Source organism: Maylandia zebra, linkage group LG14 (genome assembly GCF_041146795.1).
Source record: "Maylandia zebra isolate NMK-2024a linkage group LG14, Mzebra_GT3a, whole genome shotgun sequence".
NCBI classification, from domain to species: domain Eukaryota; kingdom Metazoa; phylum Chordata; class Actinopteri; order Cichliformes; family Cichlidae; genus Maylandia; species Maylandia zebra.
In genome coordinates, this window is record NC_135180.1 from 32,410,950 (window position 1) to 32,434,976 (window position 24,027).

Consider the following 24,027-nt stretch of genomic DNA (forward strand, 5'->3'; position numbering starts at 1 on the left):
CTCCTTTCTGCAGACCTAACATGACTACATTCACCATGACAGAGACAAATGAATGAGAAAATGAGAAATGAAGGGGTCAAAAATGCCCTTCAAATGGGATTAAAAGCTGCCCATCAGCTCAATTCGTATTTATTGGAACTGATTTATTTTTATACATCTCTCTGCGTCTGTCCTTTCTTTCTTGCATTTCATGTCTTATTAAACATTTCAACAAAAGAGCTTTGATAAACCTGTTTTCCTCTATAGTGCCACATGTTTCTCATTGAATTCAGCCCTCGCCACGATATCATCAATGACACTGCAACTCAGGTCTGTTGTCGTTTGACATTTTAAAGGCATTTCTGTTCCTGCCTCTGTTCCGCACTTGAAAAGAATGATTGTGGAGCATTCAGAGGATTGATGAGGGACTAAAAGCCCGAGCACAATCCTGCCCGAGGAATCTGTTAGCAGCAGTGAATGGTTGGGTGAGTAGGTGGGGGGGGTCTCTCCTGTATTTTGTGTGACCTTTTCAGAACGGCTCGGAGGATTTCGGTGCCATCTGTGCCCTCCGGGTACCACTAATCCCATTGCTGCTATACTCAGCAGTAATGGGTACCTTAAACCTTTGCAACATGCTCCTGATCTTAGTCACACACACTCATGGGAACACACTCATTTCTTTGTTGCAGTTTTCACTGAAATATATCCCATACATCAACCTTGGTATTTTTTTACGTCTTCTTGCATTTGTGCCTTTTTCGCTCTAGTGTGAGTAATGGCTCATTCTTACCCTTTGCCTTTCTATAGACTCTGTAGTTCAGCAAAGTTTTTCCATGAAGGGATTCGCCACGGACGATGAACATAGTGAAGAACACTGAAAACCAAACCTCATCTACAAAAAGTGAATTACGGCTGTATTAATAAATGAGTCACCTGAGGGGCATTAAATACTTTTTCTCTTCTTCTTGACATGAACTCGAATGTATAAATTGTTTCTTTTGTTGCTGCCATTTCAGTTTCTCTCCATCTCAAAGTGCCTTTTTAGCCAGCACATACTGCTCTTCATTGTTCTTTATTCTTTCTTTACTCCATAAGCTGAACTTTGAAGCGCTCCCTCCTTCCTAAATGAAAGTGCACTGCCTGGGTATGTTGACTCACTCGTGCTGTCACATTCGTGTCAGCCATGCCTGGGTTCTGAGAGAAGAAGGGATCTTTTGAGACAGAATACTCTAGTCCCTGCTGAGAGGAAGTCTATTTTAGCTTTGGCTCCATTACAAAAAACAGAACATGGTGCATAAAAGAATTCCAATCCCTTGTTGGACAAAGGAGCCACATGTCTAGTGATTTATGAATTAATTCTCATGTGTGAAGCGATACCTCGTAAGCACACTAATGCACACACCTCACCACTGCCATCAGAGTCAGCATTATTCTTCATATTGGTGATCTAGCCTTGGCATTCTCTGTCTGTGGCAACTTAATTTCCACTCTTGTCATGAGACCTCGCAACGTGTCACAGGGGTTTAAGCAATTTGTTTTGTTTGACACTTGCTTCAGCAGCTTAGTTTCCTGTCGAGGGTGCTGCAGCTGCTGGAGGTTTTCTGCTCTTTTTGTGGCTGCTGTTCACCTCATTTTCCTACCGCTCTGCATTCCCTCGTGTGAAAAACCCCAACTCTTATGCCCCGACTCTGTTTTCATCTTCTTTTTCTGAGTGAGATGCAGTGGATGATCAAAGTCTTTCTTCCATGTAGTGGTAAAAAAAAGGAAAGAAGGAGGCTTGAGGATGTGGCACAAATGTCTCTTAGGGGTATTTGTTGTGGACTTTTACAACAGTTCTTCGTTTTACCCCCCATACTGGTATACTGGTAATTAATTTTACTGTGAAACCCTTAAAACTAATGCATGCTTAAAATTTAATCAGCCATCAAGAGACCACTTCAAGAGAAACACTTAAGCATAAATTGTGATATTAAACCCCAGGGAAGTATTTGTCCCTCTGCTGGATAATTCCTTTATAATTTGAAATCATTTTCTGAGGAAGGAGGTAATGACAAAAAGATTCATATTTGTGCTGCAAATCAAAGCAACCACAGCGGGATGAAAGAAATAGCAGAATGACAGTCCAGCAGTGAGCGGAGACCAAAGCCAAACTGCTGGATTTGTGCAGCGTCGCTGCATGCATCGCTTGTGATTTATTATTGTGAAGCTTTCATGCGGGACACTTTTTTGGTGTTTTTTATTAAACGGGCTGAAGTGTGTAGTACTTCCCTGAGGAATGATTCATCACTGGGTTGCAACCAAAGCTCGCCTTCCTAATGTATGACCCATTGGCGCAGCCGGAAGAATTTGTCTACCCAATGTCCCCTTGGTTTCTGCGGTTCATTCATCTTTACATTGATTTTAATAGTTGGGGAAATTGGGGTGGGGGTAAAACTTTGAAGGATGGATGGTGTGCGAGCATAAAAGTCAGATTTTATTTATATTTTTTTTTATAGCTTACAAGGGAAACACTTTTATAACATGGAACTGATGGACTGTGGGAGATTGCCTTTGGGGGTAGTCAAGGCAAAAGTCAGACTAGCGTTTAGTCATGCCTTTTTCTCAGGCAGAGTTAGTGCACATTTTTCGGATGCTGGAAACAACAGAGCGTGTGCAAATAAAGATCTTAAGACAATCCCCCTCCTCCGCATTGGCTGTGTGTCTCTGATCCATCAGATCAGTAGCAGAGTAAGGACGTGGTGACCTTCAGGTTTGGGGGGATGGGGTGTTTTTCTCTGTAGTAAGTTACCCAGCGGGCTGAACTCAACCTCTCCTCCATCAAGAATTCCCATGTTCCCATAGACCAGCGATTGTGTCTTAATGAATTCTCTGAATGCTAATCAGGCAGTCCAAGTCCAGGGGGTGGGGCAGGGCTTGACACAGACAACGTCCTGTATAAATATGCAGAGGAAATTTTTCTCCCCCCGTCATCACATTCCTTCTCACTTAGAAAACGAAAAATGAAAGTGAGGCTGTTCCATTTCAGTTCTATTTTATGGTTCATCCTATTTCCTAGCTTGCTTTTGTTCTACCTCTTCTGTCAGTTAATAATACACTTGTTTGTCCGATTACAGAGTTGTGACAATTCTGTTTTGATTTAGCTCATGTCCTGCGGATATCCTGTAATTGTTTTGTTCTCGCCGACTTTAGATTACTCCAATTCAGTGTGTGTAAAATATTTTGCTGCTGAGACCCTGTTTATATAAATCTTTCAGCACCACTGGCCAGAGGTTATATCCTCGACCATTAATCAACACTCAACAGACTCTTAATCTTTTGTCCGGGTCCTGTTAACCCCATGGACAAACTCTTTATGGCTCAATCAATCAGAGTGACTAGCTCTGAAATGTCCTGTGGTACATTCTCAACAGCCCTTAGCAGCCTATTCAGTCACAGTCAAGCTGCCATAACAGGGTTACAGTAATAAACATTCAAGACAAAAAAAAGAAAATGATGACTGTGCACATGCAGTAACCTATGATCTAGGACAAATCAGTCATAATTTGTGAGTAGGAACAAGCCCCTCTTTGATCCAAAGACACTCAGACTGAATCAATCAGGGGATGTTTTGTGACCCGAGTTCTATTGACAATGAGCCTTTGTGGATGCATGACATTATGGAGGCGAGAGCCTCATCGCTGAGAGCTTTATAATGACGCAAAGTTAATTTTGCTGTGAAATTTCATAGTTTTATCCCACAAAGCAGCTCTCTAATACATCATCAGTGTAGCGGACCCGAGTTTTATCTTCCAATTTAAGCTTCTGAAGACACTGGTTCATGTTCATGAATACAGATGGATCTTAAAAAATGGAATTTTATAACTCTGTTTGTACAGAACTAATACACCATGGGTTGGAAAGTAACTTAATATAATATATATATAATTCAGAAAGATTGCTGATAATTGTATTCACAATTTGAGATATTGGTGTAATTTAACGCTTTCCAACTGTAATTTAACACTGTGAGTAGCAATCTGTCCTGTACTTCTATTACTTCTGGATGCCATGTCATTGTGCTTCACTTCTATTGTGGAACATTTGTGGAACTGAAACTTTAATCTTACTAAATGTATTTAGTAATTTAGTTCAATTTAATGTATATGTGAAGTGGCAGCTGACTGAATTTTTGCATTTCATTCCTTCAGTTGAGTCCAAGTTTGTTCACTTTGGTCAAAATTGATTTTTTTTTTATGCATCCACAGGCTTTTTTGTTTGTTTTAACTACAATCTTAGACTTTACTATTAAATTTCAAGGTGTTGTGAAACCATTTAAGTGAGTTAGAAATAACGAATTTTGAGAAATTGAAGTCTAGCTTTGCTTTGCATTGTCTTCCTAATGTTGTTTCTTTAAGAGAAACTGAGAGGTCTGTCTGCCAAGTTATACGATACCCAGGCATACACTGCTGTTAGTCCAGAGTTAATTAAGCAGAAGGCAGTGGGATAGTGGAAAATTAAAAACACCATGAGTAGTGGAGCAAACCAACCATGCTTAAAGACCATTGTTCCCACATCTTACTGCGCATATATATATATATATATATATATATATATATATATATATATATATATATATATATATATATATATATATATTCCTCAGTGAAAGGCAGTATTGGAAAGTCCCAGGGAACTATTGATTTTCATTCGTCCTTGTGGCCTTGCTATAATGTGTGGATTCATATGATCCACTGCTCTTATGGCATGAATGCCTGCTGCAGATTGAAGCCATATGGTTGTGGGAGGCACAAGTGTAATAGAGGTGTTAGGTCTTTATTGGCTGGGGCATAGTAAAAACAAACTTGACCAGTATACCACCTTTTCATTTTCCTTTAAAAATATGATAAATAACCTATCCATTTATCATCCTGCGTTAGAGTGTGGCTTTTCGCTTTTTCCTAAATGTATGCGGCACTAAGCAAAGCAATGCCATTTCACATATTTGTGGTTGTTGTCTGTATTTTCTATAATTACCCATATAAAGTGCTTCATTTTCAGTCCACCCGCTATCGCCCAACCCTTTGGGTTTTAATTTGTCGGAGTTCATTCTCATCCAGACGCTTTTATTTCTTTACCTTAAATGTTTTTGATTTATTCTGCCTAAGGGCTTAACTGACAAATTAGAAACTGTTTATCAAGATGAACATGGAGTTTAAGTGCATGTCAAAACAGGAATTAAGTCATCACATTTAGCTAGTAGTCTAATGAAGAAGGAAAAAAATAATCACTAGTTTTGGAAACGACTTCAGGGGCTCTGTATATTTCATCATGCTTTACCGCATCTGAGATTTTAAGACCAAAGTGACTCAAACAAGTTTCTCTGTGATGTCGCTTTTCCAACCGCTCAGTGTCGAGAAACTGGACTTTTTTCAGATGATATTATATCATTTGTGAGTCTAACAGCACTGCCCAAAATACAAGAGTTCACAAGGAAGCTATAATTTCATCAGCACAGTCTCCTACAATGTAAGAGCATTAGCTTCATTTTACCTCAGTACTTACTGCACTGTCATGGATGGCATAGCAATATAAAGTATTGTAATGGTAAAACTTCACCTGAAATAGAACCAGTAGCCTTTTCTTGACATCTGTTTGGTTTCAATCTGTAAAGTCACTGTGGCAGAAAGCTTTTCATCCTTGAGTGGACAGGATAAACCAGATATTATAAGATTATAGGATCACAATACCAATTCAGTATCATACAAAATGTCATGAGCACACATGATTATATGAGCACATATAATCTGATCTCTGGCTCTCCATTTGCCCTTTTGTATTGCTCACAGACTACTTGACATGTTGCATAATGTGCTCTCATTTCTGCTATTCTCTTCCTCAAGGGCTCTTAAATGTCAACAGTACGGCAGAACATGAAAGAGGAGCCACTCGAGCTTTATCATATAACCATTCACCATTAATGCATAAGAAGTTATTTCTTTTAAAAGTAATTTCCACATGTGATCTGAATTGGATAAGCAGAAGAGAATGGATGGGTGGTTGTAAATAAGTAAGACACTAAAAAAAATGTTTGACTTTTGAAGTTGTTAGTATGTGGGGATGGGAAATGCAAAACTTCCATCATCTCATAGTTAGCTTAGCTTAGCATGCGGACTGAAAATAGACATTAAGAGACAGTATGTAGTTATGAAACATTTTTTCTTTTCTCAGTATAAAGCCTTATTTACCTTCAGAAATTGTTTACTACATTTTTATATATATATATGTATATGTTATCTATGTTCTGGTGATATCCATACACATGTTCAAGGCTTTAGAATTGGCCCCAGGTCCTAAGAGAGCCCGCTCTTGCTGAATGGTTTTCACATCACACCCACACAATGAAACCCTGGAAGCGAGAGTGACCTGTTAGTTTAGGGAATATTTGATTTTAGAGAGCAGAGTAAGGCTGCTTAAACTCAATCCAACTAAATCCCTGGTGGTGAGCTAGCCTGGTGTGTGTCCCAGAAGGCAGCGTGAATGTAGTGGGCCGGGATTTTAAACACAGGCTGTGGAGTACTTTGTAGCTACACTTGGCATTGGGAGTCAGTTTTTCCTTGATCCCTGAAGCGTTGCATTGTCTTTTGAAAGGAGGCTCTTTGTGTTTGCGGTATGGAGCAGCTCACATGATGAGACCCAGTACTGTCAAAGGCATTTTGATATCTGGCAGTGTCTGCATGGAGGATACTAAAACATTCATTGCATATTTGGATGCTATTAACATGAATATTACAGCGTAGATTGCAATGTCTTTCATTTGCCTCTCCCTAGAAGGCCTTGTGCTAGCATGCTTTTTGCTCATTATAAAGGGTAATTAAGAAAGGAACGCAGTGCTGTAGGTATATGCCGGCTTTCGGACACATGGCACACCATTATGCTTTTCTGTAAGGCTCTGTCAGTGGGAGGAGGGAGCTACTCGACACATCAGATATGACCCAGTTAAAACAGCTACACAGGACCCTATAAAGTAGATCCTACCCTGAGGAGGATTTTCATCGCCTTTGGCTCTGTTGTGCTCAACATACATTTTCTTCTTCATTTGACTCTTGATGGAAAAGCTATGACTTACAGAGATTCCAGGCTGCCATGCAGATCATTTCTTCAACACTTTGCCATAGATGCATGTTATTTAGCACATTCTTCGTCTTTCTTTTAATTACTGAAAATTGATTTGAAAGAGGGCTGAAAAACTGTTGCCCAGAATAGCCTGAGAGTTGTCTTTGATTCCATCTGTGTCATGTGCAAGCAAAGTAGCTTACTGTCACCACCCTGCCACCAAGCTTCATAGTGATAATAAGTTATTAAAATATTGCTAGATAGCTCAAAAGCTAATCTTTCTTTGGACTTTGTTTGGGGGGGGGGGGGGGGGGGAATAAGGCAGCAAATTGATAACAGTAGAAGTCAAGTGATCCAGGAATGGTAGGGTTTCTAAGATATACAATATGAATATAATTTTCAGGATTTTACACACTAGCTTTAGCACAGAGGTGACTACATTTAAGAGAAAGGTTAAAGTATGCATTGCATTTAAGGAAAACTAAATGAGTAGCATTTGGAAAATAAAAAGGAGAAATTTCTCTTGGATGCTGCTGAAATTCTTTTCTTTCTTTCTTTTTCCATACCTCCTACTTGCACTCTCATCTTAGCCAAAAGGAGGGGGAATGATATCCAATTTGCAGTATGAGATCAGAGGAGACATTGTTACGCTTGCAGAGAGCCATGGGTTTGTCAGTGGAAAGGGTGAGACATACAGAAAATATCTACGCCCTTGTGTGAAAAGCTCATTCTCCGCACGCATCCACAGGATGTTCTCTTTTGAAAGTTACTTGCTACGTATTTAGCACAGCCCATTTTCAGCTTGTGCACATTTTCTGCACCGTGTTGTTCTCCTGGGCTAGCAGACCGAGAGAGGTTTTGATCACGCCCGATGAAGCAGAAGTTCATTTTGTTGTGTAATTGGTGTTTTTATTAATTACTGGTTGTAGTAGGAAACTGTGTGACAAATGAATGGTGTGATTAGATAAGGCCAGCTCTTGACAGAACGCCTTTAGCAAAAGCACTGAAACACATCAATAAAACACAAACTGCTCTTTCCGCCCAGGGCCAGTGATGTTGACTGATGGGTGGACCAGGAGAGAAATGAGACTGAGTTAACAGCAGAGGGGCACAGGCAAACTAGACCTGCTGTTCATCATTTCTGACTTATTTTTGGTCATCGAAACTGATTACATCAATCATTAAAGTCATTAGTCATTAAAGTTTTTGATTTACTCAAGTTTTTCCACAGCCCTAACTTATAAGTACATTTTAACTACCACGGGTTTATCTCTGCCCTAAGTTCTGCTTGTAGAAAATATTTGTCACGCCTACTAATGACAAAATTATCCTAAAGCATAGTCCAAATTTCGTCAACTAAACTCTGTAAGATCGTCTCATATACTATATATCTCTGACAATGTAAGGAACTTACTAAATTGACTTGCTAAATCAAGATACAGTTGACAAAATGTTAATTTGATTAGCCACTAAACGGCATAAGGGTTGTTGATGGATATTTAAAACACTCTAATTCGCTTTTGTTCAGCTTACTTTAAAGTCATTCCTGGAGGGCAACTGATGTTCAACAGACAAAAGGCAAATAAGCCAAACAATGAGAGAATACATGAAAAAACATGTAGGTTTGCAGGATGACATAAAAGTAAAACCACACAGACATCATATGAGCATGAAATAATAATGTGGGTGTGTGAGTGTTTCTATCAGTTTGACCTTTTTTGTGGGCCGGAAGCAAATACCAAAGAGAAGATGAGGTGGCTGCGTCATGGAGATGATGGTCACACTCTGAATGAATAGTCAGACTGTGTTCGTCACAGTGCTCTGATCTCACCGACCGGGTCAGTAATAGAGTTTCCTGTGTTTGATATTCAAATTGTGAAGCAAATCATGGAGAAACATGAAACTAAACAGAAGCTGCGGACTAGCAGAGTTTCTGTGTGTAGTCAACCATCACGCAGTAGGCAACAAATTTATTCAGTTTATTATTAGCTGTGACAGTGTGGCAGGTACTGTTTTCACCTCGTGAGTCTGTCTGTCAGTTTCATCATGGCAGAAGACGCCATCTGCCGTACTTTGGCAATACTTTGCATGTCGTTCTGGGCAGATTTTGTCAGCATAATAATGACATAATAGAAAAAAAACTGCAGTGAAGGCGGTTGCGTTGGCTCACAGCACATGTGATGCAGCGTGCACATCGACACTTGGGATGCAAAAAGTCGTTCCAAAGGCTTATTTCTTAGAATTTGTAGCTTGTTGAGTGGGTGGTTGGTTCAGTGGGTTTTTCCTTATACATAAAGACAAATAAATGCAATTACAGATCAAACTAAAACTGTAGTACTAATATTCTGCTGAAAGGATTCAATGAATTAGGTTAACTTAAATTCAACTACACTAATGCATCAACCATCTTGATGGTTCTGTTTTCTTTGTTTTCAGTATAATGGCAGGGACACAAAAGGCCTGCCAGGCTGAGAGGGTGCAGTTATAGAGTCCTTGGTGTGTCTAACAGACTGTCAGGATATGATGTAATATGATGGATGTAGGGATGTCAGAAAGGGTGTGGTTTTTAAACTTGTAATTTTAACAATAACTGTGCAAATAACAGAGGTAATTGTGTGTAGTTTAAATGAATATGAAGTTCTGCTTGGAAGTTGGCCATGGTCCAGCCCCTGGGTACCAAGTAAGGATGTTTTTTCACCTGTAGTTCGTTTACTCTGGTCTGAATTATGAGTTTGTAAAGTTGTGGCTTTTTCTAGCAAACAGGAAACACCAAGGGAATCAAAAATGTGTCGCTACAAACCATGCGAGAGCCCTCAATCCACTTATTGGCCACATGTGTCTGGAGCAGGGAGAACAAAAGTAAATATAGGAAAAAGGTGCCATGTTCGTAACTAGTGGATAACAGGGAGAATTTACTCCTGCATGTCTATGGTAATCAGCCACATCCCAGAATGCAAAGCATATGTGGCTATGTGGAAGACATGTTGCTCAAACCGTACCATGCACAGTTTGGTAGCTGGGTCAGATCAAGATCGGATCACACTGTACTTGAGTGTGATTGCTGTGTTAACATCTGCACAAATGGACTGTACCAAGGGGAAAGAAAACCAGATTTCAGTTTCCACAGACTCAACAGTACAAGTATGAAAACACCTTAAAAAGAACAGGAAAAGCATCTTTCCCACTATGTCTTTTCCAGCTGCCCTGTATGTGGCAGGATCGCAGAGGTAGCTACTTAACAAAATAACATGAATAAACTAAAAATACTTGATACTTTTTAATGGTAAATGGCCTGTATTTATATAGCGCTTTTACTAGTCCCTAAGGACCCCAAAGCGCTTTACATATCCAGTCATCCACCCATTCACACACACATTGGTGATGGCAAGCTACATTGTAGCCACAGCCACCCTGGGGCGCACTGACAGAGGCGAGGCTGCCGGACACTGGCGCCACCGGGCCCTCTGACCACCACCAGTAGGCAACGGGTGAAGTGTCTTGCCCAAGGACACAACGACCGAGACTGTCCAAGCCAGGGCTCGAACCGGCAACCTTCCGATTACAAGGCGAACTCCCAACTCTTGAGCCACGGAAAACCAATCAGAAGACTAACAGTCAGCTGCAGCCAAATGCCAGTCACTTGCAGCAGCAGCAAATATTTATATGCTTCACTGTGCACATCAAATATCACATACTTCACATACCCTATTTAAATCCCTCCTGTCTCTGCACCCCCCTTTTCCTCCATCTAACCATCTCACTGCTCCTTTCAAGTGAAACTCCAGATCCCTTTCTCACTCACAAAAAATTCCCCAACTTTTCCAGCAAAAATGCTCACACAGGAGTAAGCCCTGCTAGAACGACTAAGCCAGTCCAACTTGAATGACAGAGCCAATCAAAATAAGATTTTTTTTAAAAAGCAGGCAGGGAAACGTTACATGTTATTGTTTGTCTTGTTTTTTAAATGAAAGAGAATTCATGCCTCGACATGCAGGGACGGGTCTGTGAACAGATTAGTCACACTGGCCTCTTTAGGCTGATATGACACTGTGAACCCCTGGTGCTTTTCATTATAGCTCTGGAAGATAAACACGGAGAGAATGACAATGTGGCTAGAGTCACGTTTCATGCATTTCCTGGAGTAATGAAGCAGTTTATTGATCGTGTAGTTTTTATCCATCTTTGACATGTTTCTGGTAAGTAAAAGTCTTAACACATATGCTGAGCAAAGGGTATATTAATAGAAGAACAAGACTGTCTTCCCAGGTGTGGTTGCTCTTACATTTTCCTACTTCTTTTGGATGATCTTCCAAGCCCAAAAGGGACTGTCTTACATTAAGCCAGCTCACTCAGGCACATCCACACTCCAATTCCCTGGCCACAAAAATTCTCTCCAGCTTTAGCCTCTGCATTTTTTCCCCCTGCCCTTTTTGGCCTCTTGAATGATAACCTTGAATGGTATTGTCTCGGGGCATGAAAGAGGGTAAAGAAATTCCTTGGGTCTTGACAGAGAGCAAGAAAGCTTGACAAAAGGCATCAGCACTGCCTGAATCAGAGAATGTGGGGGGATATGAAAAGGGGGCAGTTTTTCATTCAGGTAAAAAAGCATTGACAGAGAAAAAAAGATGGGGAACAATGGCTTAGCCGTGATGGAATAAAACACTTCTCTGTATGCTTTTTAGGCAGGCAATAATTTGATTTGAAAAAAGTGCTCAACTGTGATGATGAAATCTGAGGCAAGCAGAGGCAGAAGAAAGATCACTATTTTAGAGCAGATTTTCTGGATTGTACACTGATATGTGAGGCTGATTGTATTTGGTTAAATCTATTTAACCCAACTCTTTCAAGTTCATAGAAGAGCCTTTCAGACAAGCTATTAGCCCTGACATAGTCATTCCGATAATGACCACACGGAGATCAATTGAAACTCGATCGTGAATAAGTTGCCTGGCCTCATATATTCTGCACTGCACTCACTATCCAGCCCTTTCCTCCTCTTCTTCGCCTCATCCACCCCTGAAGCTTATAAAGCATCAGCTGGCTGCCAAAGCAACTGAAACAAAACTTCAAAAATGGGGGGGGGCACGCTCTACAAACAGTGGTTGCTGGCGAAATGCAGTAAGGCAAACAAACATACCTCCCAGATAGAGACACACTTGAACCTCTCCTGATCTCCCGGAAAGCTAAGGGGAATCTTTAAATTTGACCTGAGGTCATGATTGATGCTACTAAAGAAAGCTAGCTCTTTGGATCCTTAATCACCTCTGTGGAAAGCACACACGGGGTCTGTGGATGATGGTGCTGGCAGATTTCTAAAGATTATGAGTTCCTGCCTTGCCTCTGCAACAGCATTCTGGTGAATTCCACTAACTACCCTATCATGACAGCTTAGAGGAGTGCTGAAATAGTAAAAAAAAAAAAAAAAAAACAAGCTCACTAAGTAACAAATTTGGCTTTTCAGTACAGTTCATTTGACTTCAGTTGCACTGGAGCAGTAGATAAAACTGAATCTTAAAAAAGCATGCATGCAGATCAGTGCAAAACTTTTCAATGGGCTCAAGCAACGACTAGTGGACTTAGTAGTTCAGCCGGGCACAGTTGCCATGACAATTTGATATCATTATGTTCAAAGTGTGGCTGTTAGGGAAAGGCATTTCATGTCATTGTCATTCACATAGATTACTGATTGGCAGCGCTAACTCGAAATTTCAAGTGACTTTTCTCAAAATTTTGAGTTAATAAGTCGAAATTTCAAGTTATGGGTACTTTTTTCTTTTTAGTGGCGGAAACGGGCTTCCATAGTTATGCTTATAATCACACCTCCGACTTTGACCTATGGGTGGCACTCAAGAGAGCGTTAAATGTTAAAAGAAGAAAGAAGACACCAATGCAGGAATACTAGGGCTTATCCAACAGCTCTGCTGCTTGGACCCCTATTACAGTAATACCAGCTGAACACAGTATAAAAATCAAGTGGACTAGTTTGAGAAAGTATCTATAGAGACAGTAAAGAAACACAAAGACCATCAACATATATTCTACATAATGTGGTAGAATATTCATCAATAGAGATAAATGCTGTACAACCATCAGGCATAGCATATATGGACCATTATAGTTTAATCATAACATTACACTAAAAACCCTCGCAGTGGTTACAATGTTCATAAGGAGTGCATGCACAAAAGCTCTCTCTGACATAACCTCCTGTCACCATCACCCCATCTGTGAAGAGAAATCTGCTCCACATGCTGAAAGCTACAGGAGGAAATCAGAGAGGTTATTAAAGTGACAGGCTACAGAATAGTTCGTATCTGTAATGGAACTTTTATGTTCACTAATTCTTTGCTTTAGAGGCAGATTTGATCGCACAGACATTTCAGCGGGTCAGTTTATTTTGGGGGGGTATTAGGTGTGATAACTCCTCTGCCTGCCTCTGTGTGTCGATGCAAGCTGTTGTTGTATATTTCTCATATTTGTCATCCTTTCTGTCAGTCTCAGAGTGTCATCTAGCTGCAGCAAAGGCTCTGTGACAGACTTGTGGTTTATTCCACTAACTATTCTCATGACAGCTTATAGCGGAGTCCTGCAACGATTTCATCATGAGACCATCTGCTGTTCATGTTGTCTGAAAGAGACTATTTCCTTTCTGTGCTTTGGGAAAAGCTCTGAAATACCTCAAAGACCTCAATGAAACGAAACGACTCGTAATTCAAGACTTTTAAATTCTTTCAGAGAATCTGTTTTGCAGCAAAGAGAATGTGAAGTTCCATGCAGTAAAATGCTGTTTATGGTTAATTAGCTTTAGTGCTTGTGACCGTCGTGTGTCTGTAACTTGAGTAGGTTTCACACCAGGACTCAGGACATTCGATTTAGGTCACAAAATGTGAGAACATCTTGAAACATTCAAGAACAGTCGCAATAAAGGAAATCTTCAATCTCACTTGGAAAGGCACAAAAGGTCGAGAAGCATATCTATAGCTGACAACCACACGCTAACTGACACAAATCCCCAACTGTGTGTTTGTGCAGATCGGGGTGTAGCAGTGTTAGCTTAGGACGGGATAATAAGAAGGATGAGAAGTATCTGACTATAACAGCGTGCATGCAGAAGGAGAGCCTGAGGTAGCTGCCTCTCACAACAGCACACTTCTTTCTAACAGCTTGGCTCATGAACATTATGTGAAAGAATGTTTTTGGGGTTTTTTCTTTCTCAGTAATCTTTTTCCTACATCCCAGTCAACAGCCCCCCTACCTCTGGTTTTCAATAACCAGTGTGGAGTGTGGAGGATGGGATTTGATGGAATTAGCCATCGTGAGGAAAAAAAATAAAGAAATCAAATAAATAAAAGCCAAAAGAGAAACGTGGGACCTCATATTTACACCTTAGCAGTGTGCCCATATTTTTTGTTCATCTGCTCCCACGGTAACTGTCTTAATAGTGTTACGGTAACATGTGAGCGCTCACATTGATTTCACCCACTGCAGCGTTGCAGACTCTGGGAGTTTACTTCCAAAAAACAACAGCCAACAGTGACATTTCACATGGAAACCTTTGATTTTAGGCGCTTACACAATGAACCTCAGCTCCAGTCTTTGTTGTGGCAATAATTCCCCTCCCGCCCGTAGTCTTGGAGCAATTTCCAGCATTCACTGTCATCATCATAATCTGACCTGATGTGGAAACTATGCAATGAAGTCTTTCTTTTCCCATTCTACTCTGTTTGGTGCCTGCTGCAGAACTGAGCAACTTTATGGTTTTGATCGTTTTAGCAAACGTGTTAACCAAAGTATGATTGAGAATTGCCATCAAGTTTGATTTTTCAAATGGAAATATTATACCTCACTGGATAGAATAATAACATCTCTGGGAAATAAAGTCGTTTTTTTTTTTTTTGCTCTTTTTTTCTTTTTTTTACCTCCTCTCATTTTGCTGCAAGGAAATTCAGTTTGATTACATGCTGCTCTATCTCTGCATTACACAACACTTGAAAGAGAATTTTAAATTATGTTAAATATTAATCATGAATACATTATCATGCTGGCATGCTTTACAGTCTTTGCTATTACAAATTTGAATCAAAACATACCGAGTAACATTATGTAACCGAGAAAATTTAATGGCTGCGTGAATGCACCCTTCCTCCTAAATACATTTTTGCACCTTTTAAAATAGTGGGTTTTTAGACTCATCAGGTATCCATAGTGGTTGCTTGAATAGGGATTTACATCAAATGCTCCTGTTTCGCTTTTGCTGCAGTGCACGGGCTAAAGGTAGTATTTTTAGGTCTGAAGGAGGAGTTCGTCTGAAGTTTTCTTAAGGGTTTGAGGGAGAAACAGCTCAGTTGTTATGTATTAAAATCCCTGGATCCCCTCTGATCCTGAGCTGTAATGACACAGACATGGTCAGAGCCTTTTGCTATCCCCTCATTCTCATCAACATGCCAGAGTTTCACCCAATTGATTTGAGACAGCCCGTTTTCGTTTGTCCTTTTGGCTGTGACCAGGGACAACACAGATGTCTCTTTCACTCTACCTACTCCTCCTCAGATGTTAGCCAGTTTGTCTAGCCCATCCTCATTAACATGTGGACTAATTCCTGCTTGTTATCTGGCCTAGATGTAATAAGGCAGACCTGGATGGCAGGGGTAATCAGGTTGGAAGGCAGCGCTTTCTTCCCGTCTCTCCCTCTGCTGCCATCATCACATCCCATAACTGATAGCAGAGCAGACACATCTGAGGGGATTAAGCTAATGTGATGGCAGAGCCACCTACCAGGGGCCCCCACAGGGTAATTTTAAGAGACAGGCCTTGACATCCAGGGAATAACTTGTCAAGACCTGGCTGCAGGCAAATATTGAGGATATTAATCCTTAATGTAATGGCCTTGACTAGATTTTGCTCTTGTCTCTGTGCGCAGCTTTAGGCATAATCATAAGTCTCTTTAATCACTGACATAAAGAAGTCCCTCAAGGATTTTCCAGAGTTTTACAGTAATTATTGTGTACCAAAAATGCTTGTTTTTTTCACTGTTGCCTCAGTGAGAAATTGCCAAGTTATTTGCATATGTTCTCATTCATTTGTTTCAGTTTTATGAGCTACATGGCTGTGGTGCTTTGTTTTGTTGCTGTATAAATGTGATAGAGTAGTAAAATCACAGCCCGTGTCATGTACCAAAGGATTGCGAGGCTTAGTTCAGAGGTAGAACTGATGGACGCGGTGAGTGCTGCCTCTCTGGTGATATGTGCTAAAACATAATAGGAAGAACAAGAATGAGAAGCTGCGGATAAGGAGAAGGAAGAACCACAGAGGTGAGGTCACACGTATGCCTGTAGAGCAACAGCTCATTGTCTCTTTTTGATCATTTTAATTAAATCATTGACCAAATAATGAGGAAGAATCCGCACAAAACCTGAGGTTAAAATTAATTAAACCTTGCTTGATATCTGGATGGAACAAATAAGAAAACACATGGCGCTTTGCATTTTTATTCACAGCGCTTAAAAGATTCTTAAATTATAAAAAAAAACCCGGAGAGGCGAGGTTTCCTAAAAACAATGCTGGCCTTCGTCAAGGAGCTGAGCGAGCACCTTGATGATGAGTTTGTCCTTGCTGCAGGTTTTATCTCGTAAACGGTGTCTTTGCAGCCTGCTGCTACGTTTTGTGATATTTTTGAACCCTCGGTGATCGGTCTTTAGTGCTATTCCCTCGTCACATGACCCGACTGTCCTGCTCTTCATCTCGTTCTCAGGTCTGCTCATAGGATCGGGCTGCGCACTCTATCCACTGGGATGGGACAGCGAGGAAGTACAGCAAACCTGCAACAACAGCTCAAGCCAGTTTCAACTAGGTAAGATGTCTGCAAGGGAGATCCATCACACACAGAGGCTTTAATTACACACAGATGGTTCATAAATTTGTGCCGTGCTCGCTGGATCTTTTATTCCCAAAAACAGACGAATCGCAGAAAACGTGAAACAGACGACCGATGTTTGTCTTTATGTGTTGACATGCTGCCTTTTGTCTCTCTCTGGTAGTCAAAAAAGATGTGATTTCTTGTTGTTTTGATTAATGCATTTGGAAAAAATTAACAGCAGAAGATCCAGTAGCTGTCCATTTCCAAAATGTTTTATAGCTTTAAATGTGTGCCGAGAATAAGCAATACTTTGATTTGTGCTCTGCATGCAGCTGGTATTATCAGGACTATCTCACAGACAGTAATATGCTACTTTATCAGACACTAGGGAGGTGGAAAAGCTTTTCATACTGCGGCTGCTCCTTTATTTGATACTAATCAAAGAGTGTTTGGTTTTTCACTGGATGTAAAATATTTTATTGGGAACTTGGATTAATATTATTAACACTCAACACAAGAATACATGGAGATTTTTTTTAATGTCACTGGATTAAAATTAAAAGGCTCATCCTCTCTGAGGATCCCTGGAAGCATCCCAGCCCATTTTGATATTCGTCACCCACATGCTTGGATCTTGACTTGATCTGAATGCTTAGTGGGGTTCACTAAAAACACTGAGTGTGGACCATGAATACTCAAAATCAACCTCGAGAAAATTCAGCTCTTATATTTTTGTCCAGAATCAAAGCGTGCCGTAGGGAAAAGAGCACCAGAGAACCACTAGTCTAGGGATGGGAAACCTATAAAAACAGATTTTTGAATTAAAAGAATCTGTATGGAGCTGCACAAAACATTTGACCTGCATAATAAAGGGGACACAGATTATCATTATCACTATAGATATTGGTAATTAAAGCCTACTCCCATGTGAATATTCTTCAGTTTATGAGATTTTTTCTATCCTCTTCACTACAATCATTCTACTTTTTACATTTCATTACAGGTTTAAAGGAAAGAAGAAAAATGTGTATCTTTACTAAATCTTATTACCAATAAAACAAAACAAATAGTGGAGGGAAGAAATACTTATTAGCATTTATAGGCCTGCTAGCTCTAAAGCTTCTACCTGGGTTCACACAAATTAAAAGTGAACAAGTTTGACTATAAATGAAAAAAGTCAGTGGAAAACAGATCCGTTTAAATTTCATTTTGATTAACGTGCAGTTTGGTTTGCTTTCAGATGTCTTTCTTCCTTCAGCGACATACAGTAATCAATCTTCAAGATAGACTTTTTGGGGGAAATTTCTGCTAATGCTAATTTCTTAGTCGTGAAAGCAAACAAATCTGCCCATGCACTACTTTTTCTTTGCTTTTTTAGGTGGGATTTAAAATAACTAAGGGGACTGGATTATCTATGCTGCATGCTACCGTTCAGCATACAGGTCAAAGAAGGTGCCGGGCAACAGACGTATGATGCACATTTCAGTGGATGCAAACATTAAAATGTAATTCAGCACACAGGCTACATGTGGTTTTTTTTTTCTTTTTGCAACTGCAGAATATGAAGAAGCACTCACACAGATTATAAATAAATAATAAAATGTTAAAAAAAAAAATAACCACTGTTTATTTGCTTATTCATCCTAATCAATTTTCCGACTGGAAATGGGCAAAATAGCCGCAGGTTGTAGTACTTGTATCCCATTTCATGAAGATGTGCTCTGTCGCTGCTGAGATGATACTCTGAACAGATTAATGGAAAACCAAACAGCTTCACTGTCCTCTCCAACTGTTGCCACAAGAAAAAAAAATGCAAATGTTGCTAATATGAAGTTAAGAGTTGCAAGTTAATAAATGCTAAGCAGCCAGATGTATTAGGAACACCATCAGCAAACATTAACTGTGATTTTTAATCCAGTTTTCTGTCACATGAATTATGGATTCACACCGATTCTGCCATTCTAGCAGCATCTACTCTTAAACCACATAATTCAAACAGATTTCTCCCTTTTAAATTTCAAGAACACATCACCACACGCTATCAGAGGTAATTATGTTGAATTCGCAGTTTTCATTTTATTTCCTCTGTGGAGGAACAGGCACATATACGTTTGTGTTAACAAGTGCTTTTGGTTGAAAGTTTTGTTCAGAGCAACTGGCGACTCAAGGTTCGTCTCATTTATGTCAACACTATGATAAGATGGTGACGACGAATGATGCTTTCACCACATCTGAAGCAGTCCTTCATTAATTCATCTCTCATTAATTAGCCATGAAGGCTGTAGTCAGTGCTTGAAAACTCTGAATGCCTCTGCAGGAGGACGTGTTCATTTCCATACCTGAGTCCAAAGAAGCAAAGCATGAAGGATCCGAGTGATTCCTTTGATGGGATATGTTTTGCAAGTGGAAAATACCCTTGTCGTTAATTTGAATGAATAGATAAGCTACAGTCACATTTAAGAAGAGGGGATGTACTTTTTGTTAATGCCACAGAAAAAGGGAAATAAGTATTTTCAACACTTTCAAAAGAAACTCAACCACTGTATCCTATTTCATAATGCATATGATTATGCCTCTGATGATTATGCAAGGTGTGTCTAAAGGAGGCACTTAATGGTTTAGGTTTTATTTGCATTTCAGCATTTTGTTGCATCACTGTAATTTCCAGAGACTCCATTTCTGCGTTTCTCCAAGTCTCTAATTGTTCATCTCCCACATAGCAGACTGTTTGCACATGAATTGGGGCTCTGTTTTGTGCATATTTTCTCAACAGTGCTAGCTGTATTTCACAAGAAGATGGGAACATAGTAGCCTGAGCAGAGATGTTAAGTAGTTGCCACCATTCTCTGTGATTAACATTAACACGTTAATGTTAGATCTAGGGCAAGATCAAAGGCGCGGTGCGGAGTTCTCGTGATATATCTCAAACAAAATGATTGGGCGTTTCAAACTAACGTCTGAATGGTTCGGTGTGTTTTGCATAGCGTAATGCTCAATTATCATTCAAAGCATGGGTGAGCTGTTAGGTCCAATTTTACAGTGTAGTTGATCTGAGTGGAGTAAACATTCGAGTTCCCCTTCATAGCAGAAGTGATGTGAGATTTTTAGGCAGTTTTCCTAAAAAGGGCTATACATACAGAGTAAGCTGTGTCGTTCTCCATTAAAATCAAGCGACTGTCTTACTGGCTAAAGACCTATTTGCCCAGATTAATTTGAATCTGTTACAATGTTTTTCTAGAGGGTGAAAAGACCTTTTCTTTTTTCATCCTCTGCAGGTTCCTGTCAGATCGGCTGGGCGTATTACTGCACAGGGGCAGGAGCGGCGGGTGCTATGCTGCTGTGCACCTGGCTGTCCTGTTTCGCAGGGAAGAAGCAAAAGCAGTACCCTTACTGAAGAGAGCATCAGAGAGACAGGGACAGGCGGAGACCTCGGGCGGTACGACAAAAGGGAGAGGACTCTGTGCACTCACACCAGTACAGCACATCAGGCACCAAAGACATCAAGTCATTATGGTGCTCTGCACATCATGGGACACTACTCATCTGACAACTGCAGGGACTGTTTCATAATGCAGCACACACACATGGCTTTGAAAAGTGGTACTTCTCTTAAAAGCTGTTCTTAAATGAAAAATGTATGGACCAATCCTGTTTGTAAGATTGTTACATAACTATTTCTTTAATGAAAAGTGTATTCTCCCTCTCTTTTTTCTTTTGTCTTCCTCTTCTTTGGTCTTTAATGTTTATGTGATAGTGCGCCCTGTGATGAACAGAAGTAATATTGCCTCATTGTTACGTGAAGTGTTTGCGGTCTCCTCTTCATCACTCATTCTTGCCTTAAACACAAACAGAAATGCAATAATCCCTATAATGTAAAGCAATCCGACACTGGCTGCCTGCTTCCTCGATTCAGACCCCAAAAAAAATCAAAGCATAGTTTATTTAACACATTCATAAGATATACATTGTGTATGGTAACGTATTTTATCATTTTATCACGTTTTGTATTCACCCTCAAATTATTCTTTGCCATTATGTTTGTTTTGTAAATAAATGTTTATTGGAAGTCTGGTTTTTCAAGTCTTCTTTGAGTCGACGCCCCGGAGCAAAAACGAACAGTCGTGCATTCCTAAAAAGCTTTTTTCCCATGACTTCTTGATCTTGATAGTGTTCGCTACATGTGGGAGTCATTTTTTTTCTGATCGACAAAGAGGATAAGGATGGGCAGTGCTGTGAATTTAATTTTTCCACCTTATTGATGAAGTAAATTTAGTAACCTCTAGTCAGAGTATTTGCCTTTTGATCAGGCTTCTCAGCTTAAAAGCTTCAGAGTCTTCCAGACAAAGCCTGAGATGCAATCATACCCTGGGAAATTGAGGCGCTCTGCGTCCGTCGGGCCATCAGTTTAATGTCAGGGGTTATCTCGTAGCTCCTCACCCTGCCTTCACAGTGTGAATAACAATAATGGCAACCTTTTCTTAGCAATTACCGCCGCTGCATGCGTGTCATTAGAGGTGCGAGCTGAACACAGCTTTTCCAGTTACTATTTTTAGCCATTTGTTCTCTGTTTTTCTTTCTTTGATTAACAAACACCACATCCAAGCTCAAGTGCACAAAGTCAGCTCATTTACAATGCAGCTGTTCTCGATGTGTTTTAGCCCTTATTAGCATGCCCATTTTCTCACAATTCTCAACATCACCCAGATAATGGCAACGCCCCCTCCCCCCCATCCCCACTGGAGAAATATCCCTCTCAGTACTTGCTCTGTTTAATATATTAGTATGGCTCCTCTGCATTCTGCTCTCTCCCTCTCTCTGATCTCCTGTGCTGATTGATATCAGCAGTGATTGTTACAGAGAGTCAACCAGATGCCTCATCAGCAGACGCAGACACATTGGGGTCACGTTGGAGCATTCCCTCTTTTATATCTGCACCCGAATCTCAGACTGACAGGGTGTACCATTCAATCTGAGATCTTGTAACAAGTAAGAGGCTGATTGTCTTAAAACATGATAAATGAGTGGTGGCTGAGAAATTCAGTTGCTCGCATCAGCTCCTGAATGAAGACATATTACAACTGACGTAACTGACGTGAATTTAGACTGACTGGTGCTGATGTTCACCTTGAGCTGTACATATTTTTTGTGCTCTAAGAATCACAAACAGATTTATAGACACCTAATTTATGCTGGAAGAGAGCTAAAAATAAGATTAGATAGCAGAAGTTTGTTTTTTATAAGCGAGGGTGATGATTTAAAACCCCAATGGAGTCAACAAACAAATTCAAGTTAGCCAAAGCTTTAAAGACCAAATACAAATGATGAACTATGAAGTCGTGTACTCAAAAAACAATACAATCATTACTAGCAGGATCACATCACCACAACTGTAGTAGTATACACTTACCAGCCCACTTTATTAGGTAAACCTCGTCAATTGTTTGCTATTGCAAAAATCTAATCGGCTAATCACATGGCAACAACTCAGTGCTTTTAGGTATGAATGAGACAACATCTCAAAGTTCAACTGAGCATCAGAAAAAAAGCAATTTAAGGTGATTTTGAATGTGGCATCATTGAATCTGATGCGCTACAGCAACAGAAGACCACACCAGCTGCCACTCCTATCAGCTAAGAAGAGATAACTATGGCTCCAGTTTGCACTGGCTCAACAAAATTGGACAACAGAATATAGAAAAATCATTACTTAGTCTGATGAGTCATCGTTTCTCCTTGGACATATGGAAGTTTGGATTAGCTAAACCATAGAAGCACGGATTCATCCTAACTTGCTTCACTGGTTCAGACTGGCCGTGGTGATGTAACGATTTAGGAGATTTTGTGTCGGCTCCTCAAGATGAACTGAGCATCCTTAAATTCCACTGTCTATAATTATGTGATGCCATCATGTCAATATGGACCAGAATCCCTGAGGAATGTTTCCAGCACCTTTTCAAATCTGTACCAAGGCAGTCTTGAAGGCAAAAAAAGGGGTATTTATTTTTAATATTTTAAAGGTCAGCCTAAGTAAACTTAATATAAACAAAAACAAAGAAAGACTACGTGGACTGGATCCAAAAGAACCCTAAGGCAAATCGTCTATTTCCAAATTGCTTTTCCTTTTACCTTTAAGAGATGAAAAACAACATCAGGAGAAATCAACAAAGGCAACGTAGTGAATGTTGCTTAAATTAGAGGCAGTTAAAACTGCAGCATTTTAGGAGGATTACAACGCCCCTGAGAGCTTAACACACTGAAACTTAAGAAGAGCACATTTCTGTATTGTCGTAACAGCAAAGATGTTTTCCTAATGTTTTGAGCTCCCAGTGCCATGGTAATTATTTAAGAAAGAGAGTCCTAAATAACCTTGAGAGAGTTGAACTTAATCTGCCAGATAGATACATCAACATCAATTAGTTCTTTCTAATTATTAATTTTTTTCCATCAGCACTTTTGGGCAAGATAATTGCTGCCCTTAAGAGCAACCATGTTTAAAAAAGGTTTTGTGCTTCTATAACACCAATCTCCATAAAGATATTGCATAATGGATAATGCTGCAGGATATCTGGAGAGCCTGTATAGAAAGATAGCAGAGTGTCACCCTCACTTTCCCCCCCAGAGCAGTTATTTTGTAGTGGAATATTTAAATGTACTGGCAGCGGCATAAATAAAAACTACACAACCAACTTCAATACTAACGTGCATCCCACACAACATCAAACACAGCTACACAGGTGGATCACATTAACTAGAATGTAAACTAACTTTGAAGTTACTCCATCTTATTAATTTCAAATAAAATCCCACCCACATTTTTCCGTTCTTTGTTTCCTACTGTGATTCACAAGTCCCTGCTCTACTTAAAGGAAGTGCCAATTAGCTGTGTATGTCTTCTTTTAGAGATCTGACAATTACCATGTGTCACGATCCTGGGTCTTATGACCCAGTGTTTTGAGTTTTAGTTCATTTTGATGTTTTAGTTTATGTAAGCCCTTCAGGTTCCTAAGTTCATTTGTTATCATGCTTAAGTGTTTCTAGTTCTTATTATTTCCCCCTCGTGTTTCCAACTATGGTAAATCTCCCTTGCTTTTCATGTGTTT

General features: G+C 39.9%; 1 protein-coding gene across 1 annotated transcript in view; it reads left to right on the forward strand.

The window, feature by feature from the left end:
- lhfpl6 (LHFPL tetraspan subfamily member 6) overlaps positions 1–20,993 on the forward strand; it is a 47,613-nt gene extending 26,620 nt beyond the window's left edge. The window contains exons 3-4 of the mRNA XM_004560544.2: positions 16,823–16,921; positions 20,203–20,993. Coding sequence (XP_004560601.1) covers positions 16,823–16,921; positions 20,203–20,321 — 218 coding nt within the window. The 3' untranslated portion in view covers positions 20,322–20,993. The remainder of the gene's footprint in view (positions 1–16,822; positions 16,922–20,202) is intronic.
- The last annotated feature ends 3,034 nt before the right edge of the window (positions 20,994–24,027 follow it).